Raw genomic sequence first — 18854 nt, forward strand, 5'->3', positions numbered from 1 at the left:
CAAGCAGAGATAAGGAGAGGGCGACAGAAGTCTGATAATCTCACTTTTTTCTAGATTAAAAAAAAAAAAATCCAACTCGTAGTCTTCAGCCTCAGCTGACATCGACTTAAGTGTCAACTCATTTCAGATTTCAGATATACCATGTACACTTTTCATGGTAAGTTTCACTCTCCAGCACCCGTAAGTTTACAGACTCTGATGTGTAAAGTTGTTCGGGTTCCTCTTTAGTAATGGCCACATTCCATTTAGGTGTGTCAGTTTCAGGGCACCAGTATTATGCCTGCTCATTGGACTGCCTTAAGGGGACATATACATGAAACAAAGCCATCATTAAGGATATCAGTTACCACTGCTGTAACAAGTCATAATGGACCTGCGATGGCACCCAAAAGAACAGCACAGAACATCAGCGATGGCTTGAAGTGTCCCAGTCAGTCGTGCCAGTGAGCAGGCATGCTAGCAGGTACACCTAAATGGAATGCAGCTCATTGAGGACCTCTGCAATGCAACGCCCGTCGACTCCAAACGCTTCATCGTATTCTGAAGTTGGTACTTGTTGCTCACTTCCTTCACCTCTCACACCTCACTGATGAGTTTCCTCTTCTTCTTTTCATCTTTCTCACCTCTTCTTGAAACCTCAACCTTTTCTCTCTTGTCGCCCTCTTGCCAGCTCGACTCTTTCCATTTCACTCTCTTCTCATAAGGCTGTGACTCTCATCAGCCCGTCATTTGTTTAAACTGTGCAGCAGTTCGCAGTGCTTCCTATTCAGCTCACACATTTAATTTCCGACTCACTTCACAACTCCCTTACTGAAGGCCCGGATATTATTGGCCACCCTGGCTTATCTTCTTGGGATGAACCATTAATGACTATAATTGGAGGACAGAGAGAGGGAGGGTAGTACTCTGAGTGATCATCTTCTCTGAGCATAAATAGAAAGTCAAGAGTGCATGATGACATGATACTTTGTGCAAATATAGAATCCTCACTAAGAGGGGAAATGGAAAATGGCTTTGTGGACTGTGGTTGTCCTGTACACGGTTGACCCAGCTGTAGAGTTTCTTACTCGAGATCTGTGTCAAAGCTTCACTTCCATTGGGTCAGGGCCCCACATGAGGTTACTACTTGGATGCTGTATACTTACAGGGTCCTTGGAGATGTCCAAGACTAGAGATAAAGATGTTTATTTGCTATATTTTTAAGTAAGATTAACTCCGAAATACAATATATTATCTTTTTAATGTGCTTATTTACAGGACAACAACCTTAATTGCAAGCGTCATGAGAATTTGGGGTTCTAAAAATGGGGGTGACCAGCCAGGCAAGGTTCAGAAACTCTCTTTCAATCTTCTGTCATCTATCAGTACAGATAGTTTTGGTTCGTTCGACATTTTCTTAACGAGAGTTGGATGAGAGGGACAACACCACTCTCGTATCTGTCCGATAGTAGATATTTCAGTGCTTACAGCATTGAAAAAAATTACTTTTCAAAAATACAGCAGCGATGTGTTTCTCCAGATAATCCACTGAACATGGAAAATGGTTCAGATGAAAACTTTTCATAATGGTGTCTGGAGAATGCAAAGAAATCAGGACACTGTCTCCAGAGAGATCTCAGAATGTAATAACTCAAAACCTGGGTAAATACACCCACAACTACCTGCCTGACAAGTTACCAGTAGAGCTCAGTCAGGAAATGTTTTTAATTTGGGTAAACTGACCTTTTTTATACTCGCTATACTCATGATAGTGAAGGTGCTTCGTCACATCATCAGCTTTCAGTGAGGTTTTACACGAAAGGAAGTAGTGAGTGCATGTGTGTGAATAATCAATACTTAAAACTTTGCTATTATACTTTGCAGTAGCTTTGGTTAGCCTGCTGTTGGTGTGCTCAGCTACTTTGCACTCACTATGTGCATGTGAAGGTATGGTTGGAGGTTTTTTCTGAAGTGGTTCTAAAACGCTTGTGCGGACAGAGATCCTTTTGGTTTCAAACCTGTTCTGAAATGAAAACATATTAGTGTGGATGCAGCCCGAGGCCCAGCGTATGTGGAACAGGGACTGTACACTTAACAGTACCTTGAGGGTGCAGAGGACAGAGAGTGCAGCTCATCCTGCAGCCAGGTAAAAGTAATGCGAACCCTCCGAACAGATGGTTTGTGTTTTCTGTGTGTAACAGAGTGTGCGGGTGAACAGGTGTGTGTGTGTGTGTGTGTGTGTGTGTGTGTGTGTGTGTGTGTGTGTGTGTGTGTGTGTGCGTGTGCGTGTGTGCGTGCATTTGTACTTTGAGAGTTGTAAGAAAGGACAGATGAAGAGAATCTGTGGTAGAGAGGAGAGAGGAGAGGCTGCTGTTGAGAGCTGGAGAGGCGAGACGTGTCCTGCACAGCATTTCAGTGAAGCAGTTATGTAATCACAACGCAGGTAGGGCATAAGAGCTGTACTCCAGAGCCAGGCCCACTGTAAAATATATCATCTATTATAGATCTGTCACAAAGGCCCACATGGCCCACCTACTGCACATCATGATGTCTCTACTCAAACCCTGCAAATCTCCATCCACTATCTCTTCTGCTCTGCGATATGTAGGCGGGCTGTGGGAACACTTCTGGATAGAGACAGTCGTCCAGGCAAAAGGTTTGAGTACCTGAAAAAGCACTTTGGGAATAATCTGCTGAAAGTGTTTTCTGCAGTCACAATTTGAGAAGGTCTTTTCCGATGCCGTTTTATTAAATACAACACCTTCAGCGACTGGAGTCTCATTGCTGTTTGCAGCTGTGCTCAACTTCAAACGGGTTTGTCACAAACCTGGGAACAGACGTTGTTTCTGAGAGCTGACACATCGCCTGCATCATTTATCATTTATAATGGCCTAGAAAAACATTTTATAGCGAATTACACCTCCACCTCCCACTAGCAATATAGCATTTTCTTTTTTTCCTGCATTTGCCACAATATTTATCCCCTCAGAAAACCCACGCAAATATAAATCCAGCTGTCACATAACTGTTTCTTCGCAATTCCTACAATCAGCTGCGCTATTGAGTCACATCGCTGTTTAGAGTAGGCAGAGGTGCACGGTATTGTTCTCTGCTTGAGAAGAACAGAATACACTCTATGATGAATAGCTTGTGACAGATTATGTGATTTAAGACTACATTTGGGGTTCAAGGAACAACCTATGCTGTTCCATTCGGCCACTTAAGGCTATGTGTGCTCTCTAATGGAGTGGGCGGTAGCCAATGACTTCTGGTCATTCAGAGGGAGACTGGCTGTCATTATGCATTTGTTTTAAATCTTAGGTCACACAAGGTTTGCGAGCTGTCTGTTTCAGTTTGAGCGGGGTTTATTTGCATTCAGCCATGGATTAGATTAAGCCACGTTTTAAAATTTTAAGACTCAGTTGGGCCAATCATTGTCAAGGACTTTGCTGTACGCTGCAGCGATATTCAGGTGCGGTCGTTCGGTTCACAAAAATTTCCCAACCCTTTGGCGGCCATACTTTTCGCCCTAGTAAGATGAAATTTGGCATGGAGGTCAAGTGTGTGTGAGTGAAGGTGTGTGTTGGTGCTTATGCCTGCTAGCTAAACAGGCTTGTGGATTTAAAATAAATAGCAACCTAAACTTTCTATCTATGATGTTGCAATTGGCATGGGTTCTGTGTCCAATCAGAATAAGGCAGGATTTGCTGGTGAAGTTGTGTTTCTTGACCGAGGATCCTCACCAGCTCAACGCTGTAGTCACCAACGTCCAACTGTCTCACCCAGCCGAGAAAACTGTGTTTACCGTCACCAGAGAAGGTGGCAGGTGTATCAGCACTTACATCCCAGCTGGGCGAGCATCCCACACACGTCACCGTGCCAGGTTTAAGAAGGGTCCTCCTCTTCACATCACATGCCTGTAACTTAGGTATGTTCATCACTAGCCTGCTAGCTATGCCAAGAAAGCTGAGCTAGCGAATTTATTGCAAATAACGACAGCACAGTTGAAAGAAACACATTAACAGCGGCCCTCAGAAAGACACACAGCTGCCACCGTTGTAGGGATGGGACTCGCTATTAAAAAACACTGACTATAAGTTAATTGTGGTGAGTTTTCATTATCGGAATGATCGTGAATCAAAATAATGATTCCAGTAACTTTAAGTGCCACTTTAGTTAGTTGTTAAATTAAACTGTGTCCAATGAAATCCTGTTTTTACTCTCTTTAAAGTTTCATATTTTTGTGAAATCTGTGATCTTTTAGCAGTAAGTAGCTCTGTCATGTTGTCTAAATGTGACAGATGTTGTGTTAAGTTATATAATATTTATAACCAATGCCTCATACACAACTAGATTTCTCTTCTGCAGTGATGCAGCGCCGCAGCAGTAAAGCGTTCTATCACGGGCCCAACTTTGCAGTAAATGACTATCTCACGGCCCATCTCCATAATGGAAAAAGTGAAACAGCTTCTCATTTCGCTCTCGCATGCCGCCTCAGTCCCTGGATTAGCATAATATATTCACCTATCTCTCTCCAAGGCTTTGCAACTTCTAAAAGGTAAATTGAAGGGTAATTGTGAGTCATGTGGAGCGCCGTCCTAACTGGATTAGAACCTACTTTGCATGTTATTACCGACACTTACATTCAATCAGGCGCTGACCGCCTCATCTCCACTTGGATGAGTTATTTGAGGCTCCAGAATAGAAAGAGCACAGGAAAATGTGACAGAAATGTGGAAACCTGTTTCTGTTGATCGCAGAGGTGTAAACAGTATCGGATGTTCTGCTCAACTGTGTGTGTTTCTGTGTGTGTGTTAGAGAGGGTAAAATATGTCATTGGTTGCTCTGTTGTTGGAGTGCCTCTCGTCCCCTTTCCCTGATCTTGATGATTGTAGCCTGCAGGATGCCATCTGGGTTCTGTCATATGTTATTACTGTGCCACGCAAAGGCTGAGATGGCTTATGTACGGCGCTGTGTGGCTGCAGGTCATAGTGGAGTCAGTGTGTGTGTGTAGGAGAGGATGGGTGGGTGGCAGGATAGGGGCTCTCTTCATGTTCGCTTTGTGTGTGTGTGTGTGTGTGTCGCTGCTGGGAGTGAACTAATGTCTCTGCATTTATTCATACTAGCGCCAAAGCAATTAGTGTTTAATTGAACAACAGTTGTGATGATGGTTTAATCGTTTAAGCCATTTATCAAGGAAAAATGATAACATTTGCTCGTTACAGCGTCTCTCCTTCCATTTTATATTATTGTAAATTCAGTTTATGAGACAAAATAAACACTTCAGAGACATGACCTTGGGCTCTGAGAAAGTGTGAGATGCATTTTTAATTATTTTACTGACTAAATTGAAAAAAATAATCATCAAATCAGACGTAGAGCTGCAATGATTTATTGATTAATTTGGTAAGGTTGTTCAGAGGAGATTAATGATTGATGAGGAGATTTACTATTTTAAAAAATTGATTTTTTCTAGCAAAAATATCAAACATTTGTGGGTTCTGGCTGCTAAATGTAAGGATTTGGTGCTTTTCTGTGCCATTTATGATAAAAAACATGGATTCTTTGGGGTTTGGATTGTTGTTTGGATGAAGAAGCAGTTAGAAGATGTCACACTGGGACAAGCATTTTTCAGATTTTTTCCCATTCATCATTAGCCGCAGCTTTAATTAGGGATGGTTGGTTTTAGACTTTTTTTGTGTGCACATCTATGATTTGTATGTGTACTTTGTGCAGAAAAACAAAAGCGAAAACCACCTCTCAGTTTTGTCAACAAAAATGTTGAAGATGTGTATTCCAACATTAAAAAAATGTAATGACTCAAAAAAATGTAACAACATTAAATTGATGTTTTTAGATTTCAGTCAAACATCATAACGCAGGTTTGAATCCATATTTTAATAGTTTCACTTTAGCACGTCTATTTGCACAGGTTACACATATTTCCAGTAATTGAACAAATTATGTTTGGTATCTTTTTGCAATATGAGCGACACTGCAACTACTGATTATTTTTATCAATTAATGTGTTGAGAATCTTTTTTTGGTAATTGGCTGTAATGATTTAGTCCATAAACTATCAGAATATCCCAGAAGCACCTTGTGATGTCTTCAGATTGCTGGTATCGTCCAAACAAAACCCAAAAGTTGTTCTATTTACGATCATGTAAAAGGAGAATATCTGACCATTTGAGAAGCTGTAACCAGTGAATGTCCAGCATTTTTACTTATTAGTCACCGGTTAGTCAATGATCAAAGGTTTCTGATTCATATTCTGTTGATCAACTTGTTTTGGTACCAAAATAATATATATTTATACATCAACATAGATTTGTCAGAACACCCTGACACTTTCCTGGCGTCTGCACAGTGTATCGCCAAAAAATCCACAAACAGCATCGTGACCCGGGTGATCTATGTGGCTGATCTGCAGTTATCTGAATGATCATCAGCCTCATGACTATTCAGGCTTCAACAACCTTGTGGTGCCCTGTAGAGCCGTGTGATTCACACTCCCCTTCAGTTCAGACCAGTCTCCATTAGTTGGCCTGAGACGCTGTCCCCTTCCTGTATAAATAATGTATGATTGCTCTGGTGTCGGTGCAGCGCTGTGTCCCTGCAGCCTGAATCTATACTTCAGTCTCATAGCGTGAGTCTCTTGGATGTTGATGTCTTTGATGCATTTCGAGACATTGGTTTTATTTCTTGTCTGGGAGTCCAAACTATGAAGTAGACATTACGTCTGACACCAGGTTATGTTTGTGTTTGTTGTCTCATGTTGAAGTGGGGCCAGATTCTGAACTAATGTGCAGTTTGACTGTCGTGCACCCACCAGTTCAACAAAAATCATTACACTGACATAAAAGTACAAAAGGAAAAATAAAACATTCTATAATAATAATTTTTTATTGTGACAAAGATATTATTAATCTGCTTTACTCGCACTCGAGTGAACTTCACGTCCATGAGCTTGCAGTAAAGGCTTAAGAACAAAAGTGTTTGCACAGCAGACTGGGAGACAAAGACACAGCAATAATGACGAGGGCTAGCAAACAAAGGAAACCAGCCAAGAGGAAATTGCTTATTTACCTGAAATGTATGACTCCTTTGGTCCGGAGCCAAGCCGAAAATGAAAATGAAATGATCCAACAGGCTTACTGGAACAGTTACATCGGTACATTGGTACAGTGGCCCAGTAGCCAGCTCTCTGTGTCTCAGCTCTACTTGCTGCAGTCTCCCTGTGGACCGAGTGCTGTTGTCACTTCCCACCTCTGATTTATTATCCAGACACTTAGTTACACAGGAGTTCAGCTCTGGGGACACTAGTGGCTGCAGTCATGGCTATTCCCAAACCCCCCAGTGATGCTGCGGCCCAGCAAATGTGTGATGAATGGGGACGCCGGTGTGTACATGCTAAGATCCAGGCAGTGCTACGGCTAAGGCTCCCTCCACCGTGGGTTTGTGTTTGTAAGAAAACATTTATTAGAATCCCTAAGGAGGGCAGGATTGTTTTGATGCTTTAAATCAAAAGAGGGTACAGTGGTGCTGCGCACTGAAGCCTAAAATAGATGAAAGTATGTGCTCAGAAAGAGTGGAGCTGCCCTTAATTTGCACGTAATGTGTGCGAATTGATGACTCCAATGCAAAGAGCAGCGATTGAGACTGAAAGACTGCGCTATTAATAGTTCAAGAATCAATATGGATATGATGGTATCACTTACTGTGTGACCAAACAAGACCCATGTTTTGGTTCCTTCCTATGTGCATGTTTGCTTCTTTCATTGTTCATTTTGATCACATTTTCCGTGTCGTGATATTTGAGCAGGGTGTTTTTGCCGGTTTGTTTTGATAAGATCTTAACACGGGTTAATCCCACCACTGCTGTAAATATGTAATAGGATGATGTATTTATTCACCTGGGCTTTTTTCTGTCATAAAACAGGAGTAGAGGTATCTGAAGCCAGACCTAGACTGTACAGTCTGTCTACAGAAGGATGACAAATGATATTATTAGTTTAACAGTTTGAGTGAAAAGTAAAAAAGTAACTAAAATGTTTTAATGAATTCAGAATATCTTTTATTTGGTATGTCCCCCGTTTGCTTTAATGGCAGCATGCACTCAAGCTGTCATGGACTCCAGAAGTTTGTGCAAAACGTGATGATTTGTGTTCTTCCAGCATGATTTGAGGGCTACACACAGCTTCTTGTGATATCACAGGATGCTTTGCTTTTTCTGTCTTCAAGAGCCCCTTTAAATGTTCATCATCAACAGGATTTTCTGATATTTGTCAAAACAAATAATCTGAAAAAAATTGACAATGAACATAGTCATGATTGCAGCCCTACTTGTGTTCATCTCACATGGAAACATGGAAGATGTAAAGTGCAAATGGGGATGAGACCACCACTGAGTTATATTACTACAGGAAAAAAAATATATTTTTGTAATGCAAAACATGCCATGATGTAGTTCAACCTTCATTTTACACTTCGTTTTCATTCCAGTTCCATAATAATGCAATTTACCAGCATATATCAGGCCAAGATTGTTGATTGTTAATCTAAGGAATCTAGTCAAACAAATCCATGCATTGCATTCACACAATTACCCCGACCCTCCTGCTTGCTCTGCAGCACATCCTCCTGTATCGTTCTCTTTTCAAGGCCAGCAGCTTCCTCTGGAACTCCTCACCAGCCATAATGTACAGTACTGGGTCCAGACAGCTACTTACACTGGACATGGACTCAAAGAACTCATAAGAGGCGTAGAGGACCTGGGTGTTGGATGGTGTGACCTGGTCATGGATCCTCATGAACACCAGGGTGACGACCATGATGTGATACGGCACAAAAGAGACCACAAAGACGAGTAAGGCGGCAGTGATGAGGCGCAGAGGCTTTCCCCCCGTCCGCTGGGTTCCTCTGTTTCTTCTGCCCCTTGGAAGGCGCCTCAAAACACGAACTGTCTTGATGTAAAAAGTCAGCATGCTGCCAAACGGGAGCAGAAAGCCTAATATTGTTCTGATAATGGTGGTGGTCTTGACGTAAGAGAAAGGGCCGTGGATGTGGTCCATGCACACAGTGATGTTTCTTGGTCGCTGAATAGCAAACGTAAGAAATAAGTCAGGAATTGAGCTCAGCACCAACACGACCCATGTGCAGACTGAGCATAGTTTGGCTTTACCCACATCCCACCATCGGAGCGAGCTGATAGGGTGCACCGTCCCAACGTAGCGGTCGAAACTGATGAGAGTGAGGAAGTAGATGCTGCCGTACACGTTGATGGTGAAAGATATCTTCTTGAACTGGCAGAAGATCTCTATGTCTTGGAGGTGCGGCCTCTGGAAGGTAAAGTAGAGGGTGAAAGGGAGGGTGAGGATCCAAGCTGAGTCGCACAGAGCCAGGTTCATCAGGAAAACATTGCTGGTGCTCCAGGCTTTCTTGAGGCAGGCGTAGTTGATGAGGGCTGCTATGTTTCCCAGGATGCCGACAGGAAGAGCAAAACCGAAGAGAAGCAGCAGAACGTAGCAGTACCACTTGCCGTTCTCAAATTGGCTGCAGAATACTGTGGACTGGTTCAGGAACTCCAGGAGCACCTCTGGGATTTAAGGACAGGAGGTCAAGTCAGTTTTGCAACTCCATTATTCTTAAAATATTCATGTGTTTTGAGAAAGAAAAGGGAAGTCCAGCATTTTTACAACAGTATTGCACTCCTCAGTATATTACTTCAGTATTTTATTCTGCACCTCAAGCAAAGCACTGTGGCCTGCATGTGAGAGGTGGAAAATAAGAGTTTAGAGGTCAGGCTGGTGGATGGGCTTGTAGCACGATTAACTTTTACACTGGAGTTAGATCTGCAATTAATAGGTGGCCAGGTGGACAATTGGTTTATACCTAATTTTACTGATCCATAACCACAATCTTACCTGACTTTAATCGTGTTTTCCTCGCTAAATCTTAACCATACCTTAACTATTGAAGTGTCTTTCACATATTTAACCACCATAGTTGCCCTCTTTATAATACGTTCAGATTTGGCAAAGTGGAAACACAGGTTCGTTCCTCCTCTTCCCATAGTGCAGTTCAGTAGTGTCGTTGTTACCCCCTCAGTGACAGGTTAATGTCTTCATGTTTCTAACAAACGCTTAATGCTGAATTGGTTCTTGAGAAATGTTCTCAGACTTGTCAAAGCTCCAACAGACGACTTTATAAAACTGTTTTCAACTGCGTGGTTCTTCCATTGACGAGTAAATTGACCTTGACGTGCGAAAATAAGTGCTGTGCCCCTTTTTTTAAAAGCACAGAAATCCTGATTCAAACAACACTTCCAGAGCACCCTACCATTAGTTGGCCCTAACTGTCAAATTCGAAAAAAACAGAAATCACAATCTCCCAGTCACAGAACACTGTATCAAATTGACTGACGACCACTTAAGTCTAAACCTCGTGGCACTGAATTCATTATCCTGTTGAGTAAGCAACAGATTAAAACACACATAAAGAAAAGATTGTTTATGACCCAGTTCTCTTGCAGCATAAAGGCTTCTTATCTGTCTGACTGATTGGACATACATAAACGATGGTCTTGCCTATCTGTTGGGTAAAACCTCACAAGCAATGCGTGTCAATCATAAAGCTACCTATCTACCAATGACTTTCTGGATTATAAACTCTCTGAAACACTGGATCGTCTGTACTATATGGCACCCTCGCTTTGTATGTCAAGAGTTTAACAACTTCCTGAATAATGTGGGTCACGGTCATAGTATGTTTTATTGATTCTGTCGGTAAGCCCTGCTCTCAGAGACTACTTTAAGTAAGATGTGTTCACCCACTCTGTCCCAGGGCCCTATATATTTAAAGTAGCTGTCTCCATGGTCTCCGAGCATCACCAGCGTGTCCAGGAAGTGAATGCCTGACTGTCTGCAGTGAACAATGAAATCCGGGGGCCCTTCGTTTATTGCCTCCACTATGTCGGCCTCTGTTTGCTTTTAATCCGACATAATACATTAATTTGTCCAGATGAGCGGATGTTAACAATTTACACATTTCAGGCTGGATCATGTCTGCCTGTCAGTACGCAGAGAGAGGGAGAACAGGTTTTTAATGTCTAAATTAAATATCAAATCACACATGACGTTTTTTATCATACAGCTTGTAATAATTAAAAATAATAGGAGGATACCATATGATGTAGACTGTATTACCATTATTTACACAAGTAATGTCAGTAAATAACTTGTATAACACGTGATAAAGTGTTTAAGGTTAAGTTAAAAAACAAGAAGGATCAGATTGTACTTGCCTCCTTTAGCCATGTCAGACTTGTTGCTGTTGAAGAGCGGAATCATGATGAATGGAGACGGCGATCACATCTCAGGTCACCTCCAGTCCTCCTCCACCAGCTGCGTGCTTCTCATCTGTCACAAGCTGTCGGCACACTGCCTTACCAAAGAGACCGGTGTGTGTTTGCATGTGTGTGTGTAATACAGTAAACAGTCGACTGAGCAAATCTACTGTTATAACATCTCGGATACATACAGTAATTGCTTGCGCGTCAGTGCACGTGTCTAACTGATGGGCTCTGCTGGTTTGTACTGCTATGTTTGCGTTTCCGGCTCCAGGTGCTTCTATACGTCCTTTAAGTGGATTACTGCTATAAATCTAGTGACTATATAACCTGAGCACTTCCAGGGATCGTTGCATGTGATCTCATTGTCAGAAACAGAAGCAGATAGGAAACCATGATTGCCTGGATTAAGAATCCGAAAAACTCTGTTATGCCCTTAACAACTGTGAACTTGAACTTTATAATCAGGTACACCTAGCTAAAACTAATTCAGTCTAATATAGAAATCCTATAATAAATCCTACCTTTATGTAGGTTATGATGTTCAGTTTTTGTTGAAACTGTTTTAAAGTGCATGATCACTTTTGAGGATGTAGCGGTGCTGTTGGACTACATTTCCTCACACAGAAAGGTGTTTTTGTTTAATAGCCTGCTGTCATTGAGATAAATGGGGTGGACATGTTATACATAATAGGAACACGTCATTAATGCAAAACAGTTTAACAGCAAACAGAAACTACGTTACAGTTTCATCCACATGTCTCTTCAATAAAAATGATAACAAAAATGATAACCTTCCTGAAGGTTAGGAGACTGGATGTTGCAGGACTGTTGTATCAGGCTGCATTACTTTTAGAAAGGTGTACCTAATAAAGTGGAACCTGGATTTACAAAAGGCACTAAAACCCCAGTTTCTTTAATAGAAATGCTGCATAATGCCAAACATACTATACATATGCATTTACCACAGTTCAGGTTTTACTGGATTTGTTGAAAAAGTGTAATCCTATGAATTTTTTTTGAAAGCCTCACCAAGAAAGTATCTTGGTTGGCTGCTTAGCCTGACAATTGAGTGTAGACTAACAATGCCTGGATTCTGGGATCTGCCATGCTGCCACTGCCTGTATCCTGGTGAAACAGCACAATCTGACAACATGAACACTTTTTTTTTAATGACTCTGTCAATTATTTTTTGAATTTTAAAGGTGCAAAAACAAAACCATAGTGACTTGTTATACAACTATGATTGAAACAGAGAAATTTGACATGGAATATATGGAAAACCAGTAATGTTAAAAGTATGCAAGTCATACTAAGTAAAAAAAGATTCTGATTGCAATTAAATAAATTGATTAAAAAATGCTTTCTACTCTGATGACGCATTTAAGCTGTAAAGTAGTGTGTAAGTGTAAAGTAACTACAGTTATCCATTAAATGTAGTGGAGTAAAATACTTCAGTGAATGTGCTGAGTTACATTCCATCTCTGAATGATACAAAACAAACAAGGATGAAATAGTCATAATTAAAATAATACTAGTAATAGCACGCAGTTACTGCAAATTAAATTTGTGATTCAGGGGAGATTTGTTTTAGTACGTGTGTATGGGAGAGAAGAGAAAAACAATAATGGAGATAAATGTATTGCTATGAAGCAATTGTGTGGGAGTGATTGATACTAACATAACAGCAGTGGCTGCTCAGCTTGGTCATTAGTTTGAACAGAAGTGGGCTGTTGAGGCTATAGAATTGGCTACATTACGTCATTGGAAATAATTCCCCAAATTTTGCCACAAATGCAGATAATCCTGTCAATTTGCACAGAATTTAAGATTATTTGATACACATGACACAGCAGGATAGGGCTCATGTAAAGAAAGACGCAGTACGAAATTGTTTTTGGACCCGTCCCAAAGAAGGAGAAACATTTTGTACAGTTTCTGTTTCTTACAGAGACTGCAGTTCATGAAGGGGACATTATGTCATCTACCTGCCGGTCAGCTCTCTGGTGTGTGTCCGTTTATTACCACTAGATGGAGACACAGCTTCATGTTTGATCTCCATAAGGAAACAACATGAGGAGAGGTGGATATGACCTCAGCCCAAACACGACATCATAAACAGTCTTGGATAAATTATACTGTAAACACTTTGAATTAGTATTCTAATGTAATTGCATTGTTTAGATTTATACAGCAGCTTGGTCCATGTGAATGGCTCCATGTTTGCGATGGCAGTAAATGAAAGTCAGAAGATATAACAAGTGTCCCCCTCTCTTCTCCCTGTGTTTTTGTGGCTGCCATGTCCATGTGAGTTGTTGTTGTTGTCCCCTGCTGGGCTGAGCCTGGCGGTAGACAGTGCTCATGAATCACCCCTTGTCGGGGTCCTCTACTGTCGGGAGGTGCAGTGACTCAAACGGCTTGGCTGAATAGTCTTGAATCACCCTCTAGTTAAATCCTGCCCATATAGGCTGCGAGAGGGCGGCCGTGCTCGCTGGCGCGGCGTGCTGCTTTAAAAGTCAGATCTGCCGATACACACTGTGCTCCTACATCTAAGCCAGGGCTCATTGGCACTGGAGGCAATTAAGTTCACCCATGCAAGTCAATTCAATTATGCATCTGTGATGAGCCCTGAAATACCACAGAGTGAAACGTATGGTTTGGCCTCACACTAGGCTACTTTGCTTTTAAAAAAAAAAAAAAAAAGTCAAGGTTTACTGTTGTTATGAAGGGAACGTTCAAGTTTATATCCACTTCTGCAGAGCTCACAATAAGTAAACCAAAGTTTAAACTGTCGGTGCAGCTCTTTTGTTTACTACGTTCAAGGGATTTTCTGCAAGATGTCTTCATTCATTATAACTCCACTTACACTCAACAGAGATCCTCTTCTCTATAGGAATCTCTACATCTTTGTTTTTATGTGTGCACTGTAAAAAAACTAGAAGTGAGCAAGCTGAGATTGAACAGCATGTAAAACTATTGGAGAATAAACCAGCCAGGCCGTAATGGGAAAATAAATGGAGCATTCTGCTTTGCTGTCGTTCTGGCTCTGTGTGTGTGTGCGTGTGCATGTGTGGGCACGCACACGGACACAATGAGCTCTCGGAGGAGCTGTAACTCAAAAGGATGCTGACTGAGCTGGAGGAGAGAAAAACAAAGAGTTGTTCCTGGGAAGATGGCCGCTTCTGGCACCGGATCACAGCTTGCAGAGCCGAAAGCTGAGGGAGAGCCTTGAAGTGTGTGTGTGTGGGTGTGTGTGTGTTTGTGTGTTTGTGTGTGTGTGTGTGTGTGTGTGTGTGTGTGTGTCTGTGTGTGTGTGTAATATGTTAAGTGGAAATGAAGGTGTATGGCTAAGATTACTTCTAGAGGATTTCTCAATTGACAGTCATTAAGTAACCTTGAAGCAGTTGATGGTTTGGGCTCTCAGCATGAGGACGGTTATTTGTGATGTCCCGTTCAAGTTTCTTGGCGTTAAAGGGTAAATCCACCAATTTTACACATTGAAGTACTACTGCATATGTGAAAAAAGTAGTAAAGCCTTTTGTGGCTCAAGAGGAAGCTGCATGTTATCTGATAAATTGCCTCCAGTGATGTCACTCAGTGGCTGAGTTGCATTTTGGGTAATGTAGGCACCAGGTTTTGAACAGGAAGAAGGATGCATGGAATTAAAAAGGTGATATCTGGTTCTGCAGAATTGAATTTGATAATTGTAATTATTGTCTATAATGAGTCCAACAGTGTTATAGGAGTGCAATGCCAGACCACTGGAAAACCTGGCACCTACAGTACCCATAATGCAACTTGGCCGCTGAGTGAAATCACTGGAGGCAATTTATTAGATTACATGCAGCTTCCTCTGGAGTCACAAAAGGCTTTATACTCCTTTTTCACATATGCAGTAGTATTCCCCAAGACCTGTTAACACACTTTAATGTGTAAAATTGGTGGAGTTACCCTTTTAATGACTATCTATGTTCATTAAATATATATTCAGCACGTTCACATAACAGCCATAGCCTTTTTAAATATGGCATCTTACTTTTGTTTTGTTTGATTCCAAACAATAAAGTTGTTCCGCTTAAAATGTTGATAAGATAAGAATGAAAGCTTAACTGGAGAACGCAGCTCCTGAATCTGACATATGACTCTGTCGGAGTTGTTGTAACTACAGAAACAGCGGGGCTACAGAGTGTCTTTTACCTCACAAATAAAATTTGAGTGCTGTTCGCAGCATGCAGAGAGCACACAAACTCCACAACAAATGAGTTTGATTCAACCTGTTATCATGTTAATTACAGAATTAACATTAATCAGTGACAGCTGGTATGACCTGCTGCCAGCACCATTTGTCATTTGGACTGGAAATAGCAAAGATCAGCGCCGGCTAAAAATGACAAGTTGCCGCCTGAACGGTTTGTACTGTGCTCTCTGCTAATAAGAAAGATAACCGATAACTGTTACCGTTATTAAAACAAGCTTTACGTTGTTTTTCTCTTCACTGTCAAGGGTAGTTATAGGCTTCTTCATCGTTTCCTTCCTTCTACACTATAGGCCAACAAGGCTAACAGAAATTAGCCTTGTGACGCTTTTGGATGTTTCTGTCAGTCCCATGACATTCGCCTTGCAGGTCCGTGGGTCAAACGAAATGATGCTATCGGGTGCGTTATGGGAAACGTAGAATCTGCTGTTTTTGAAGCTTGACCCATACAGCACTAGGTGCTAAAAGTCAGGATATCTCAGCCTCTGCTGCTCAAATTTGGGCCTTTGGTTTACATATATCTTCTGTGAGTTCTCCAAAGTGCAATACTCACATTTTGAAGAACTTTGATTTGATTTTATCTGTTTTATTTGCAAATCCTATTTTACCCAGGTCTGCATGATGTTGGTAGTAACAGGCACCAAAATATACAAAGCACATTGCTTCTGTTACACAAGCAGAGTGAGAGGCAGATCAAGGACTCTGACAGCAGTCGTGAGATTACTTTATACACACCTAATTACATCACAGGTTTTTTTTTTTCACATCTCTGTTTATACTGTACTTATGTAATGCTTTTATCATCCCACTCCGACCAGACATTTTGAGCCCTCGAATTAAAGGTCTAAATGTTTTTTCTGTTTGTCATTAAGAGCAGCCAGAATAAAAATTGCTCCGTCATTATATTTATAGTGAGCCAAAGAGGAGCTAAAAGCTCCGACTGCAGTCTTTTCAAGGTACAACAACAAGCTAATAGTCGTGTAATAAATATTGTTGTCTTCGTGAGCTCTGCTGAGGGCTGCCACCAAACGACAAGCTCGTGTGATTGTGGGTTCTGTGCAGAACAGTGTGTATCCAAATCCAATGTCATGCTCTGCCAGAGAGATATTTCTCCATAATTTGATTCCAAGCCGGGACTGTATAAAAACACACCACAGGTCACAAATGTTTGAATAATTTCGCTAATGCAGGAATCACATCACACGAAACAAAAGCGAGCATCAATCCACTGACAGCATGGCGGACAGATGCGTGAAATGATGTGTATGTAGTATATTTTCTGTTGGGATTAATGATGCAACATTATGATGGCGTATTGTAGGTTAAAAAACAAATAAATGGAGCAGGTGGAGGAGGTAAAATACAAGAAAAAACACAGTATTTCAAGATGAATGTTGTGTATTTGCCAGTTAAAATCTAACTAGTTAAGACCTAACTAACCTTATAGACTTTATCAAATTGTATTTTGCAATCTGACTTATAAATGAGGAAATATTCAGAAACACCATATTACCACAGGCCTCCAGACTTTAAAGAAATCCTGTCCATTGCGTTCCTGAATAATCTCGTCCAAATCAGTATGCTTCTTCTGAACAGGCTGAATTCAAGGTCTTCAACGTCCGGATGCTTATGATAATATGCTGAGAGAACATCACATCGTTTCTCCTGCAAATTTATGACTTGATTATGTCAGAAATTTAGATTTTTTTCTTGTCACCTCCCTCTCTTGGCTCCGTAATATATATTTCTTTTCACATACAATGGCTCTAATACGCTGTCACAGAATTGCAATTGGTGTCAGGGAAAGACAATTACTTCAGTGCTGTGCAGGTGACACCTCAAAGTGGTCTTTAATCTTAATTTCATCGCCTAAAGGGCACATGCCTGACAGAGTAGGACGGTATTGATCTATGTGATTAATTTATTTACTTTCATCCCCATTTTCATGGCCATACGTGTCAGCAGGTTGACATGCTGTTTGAACCGCCACTGACAGCAGTGTCCTTGTCATGCTCCCTTTAGGTCGATACCTGCGCCTGAAAATGTTCCGCGAGGATCATGGCTCCTGGATGACCATGTTCTTCAGTGCCATCCTCTTCCTCTTCATCTTCTCACACATCTACAACCTTTTCCTGCTGATCGCTGGGAGCATGAAGTAAGCCATTCAATCTCTCGCTCTCTCACTACCCCCTTTCCCTCATTCTCTGCTTCCCATTTGTTAGAGCCACTGTATGTTCCCCTTTGGCTGCCGTGATTGATCTAAACGTCTCGCCTGAACAGAGACTCGATGCCGGTCTGATTAATCAGCACAGACTTTAAATCACAGGTAAGGGCAGGCAAGGGGATGGTGGTTAATCCTGAAAGATCACCTTCAGCCCCTGCACTTATTCTCCCATGATCCTGTCTTATTTTTTGACACCTCTCTGGACGAAAACCAAGATGTTTTTGCCACGTCTCGCTCAGACGGTGCCTTGGTTTTTCGCTCCTGTTGTCCCAGCTTACCTGCTGAGAAACAAAGCGTGCACGGCAGAGCTTGACACCCACACATCAAGCCGGTGACAGGAATCCGTTTATGCATTTGCAATGTGTCCGTCTCGAGGAAGGAAAACATGCCCTTGAAGCCAGCCAGCCAGACACGAGGTCGCCGAGAGGTAATTTACCATTTTGTTTGTTTGGGCTGTAAAAATCCAGCATGGCAGGTGTCTATTCAGGTACAAGCTGTCAAGAGGGAGGCCAGGACTGTAATGGGATCTGTCCTTACAGCACTGCTTTTCCATATTAACAACAAGCATCAACTATCCATAAGGTGCAGGCAGATGAAGGCTATTAGCTAGCAGGCAAGGTGTTGTGTTTTCCTATGGCCAGAGGGATGAGTTTGTATAATCAGCCCATCTGTCACTTCGGCCAGCACGGTGACATCGGCATCCATCTTGTCCGCTCTCTCTGGTTGGCCGAGAAAAAGGAAGCGAGCGACTGAGCGGAGAGGGGCAGGTCCGCTGAGAGGATAAATGCTGCTTGCTCAGGGAAAAGTTCCATTTGCAGTCGCACTGAGTGCATCTGTCACAGAGAGGATTCCTTTATGCTGGCTCTCATTTCAGCCTTGAAATGTCAAGAAAAGGGGCCCTTTTTAGTCCTGCCAGCGCACGTTTTAACTGTCAGGATTGTTTCACGAGATGACACTCGGATAATGCGCAAGGAAAAAATAATGAGACGCTCAGGCATTTTGAGAGACGTAATATGTAATTTATATCCTTGTAACATGTGGAAAGT

General features: G+C 41.7%; 2 protein-coding genes across 3 annotated transcripts in view; one reads left to right on the forward strand and one right to left on the reverse strand.

The window, feature by feature from the left end:
- The window catches only part of tmem117 (transmembrane protein 117), a 47058-nt gene that overhangs the window by 3315 nt on the left and 24889 nt on the right, over window positions 1–18854 (forward strand). For both annotated transcript variants that reach the window (XM_084363265.1, XM_084363266.1), the window contains exon 3: window positions 17607–17739. In XM_084363265.1, coding sequence (XP_084219391.1) covers window positions 17607–17739 — 133 coding nt within the window. The remainder of the gene's footprint in view (window positions 1–17606; window positions 17740–18854) is intronic.
- Window positions 8577–11330, reverse strand: LOC311263177 (P2Y purinoceptor 1-like; the record flags this gene model as incomplete). The annotated part of the gene is made up of 2 exons (XM_084363100.1): window positions 8577–9577; window positions 11285–11330. The coding sequence occupies 2 exons, from the start codon at window positions 11328–11330 to the stop codon at window positions 8577–8579; spliced, it is 1047 nt and encodes a 348-aa protein (XP_084219226.1).

This window comes from Pagrus pagrus, assembly GCF_965226575.1.
Source record: "Pagrus pagrus genome assembly, chromosome: 10".
Lineage (NCBI taxonomy): Eukaryota > Metazoa > Chordata > Actinopteri > Spariformes > Sparidae > Pagrus > Pagrus pagrus.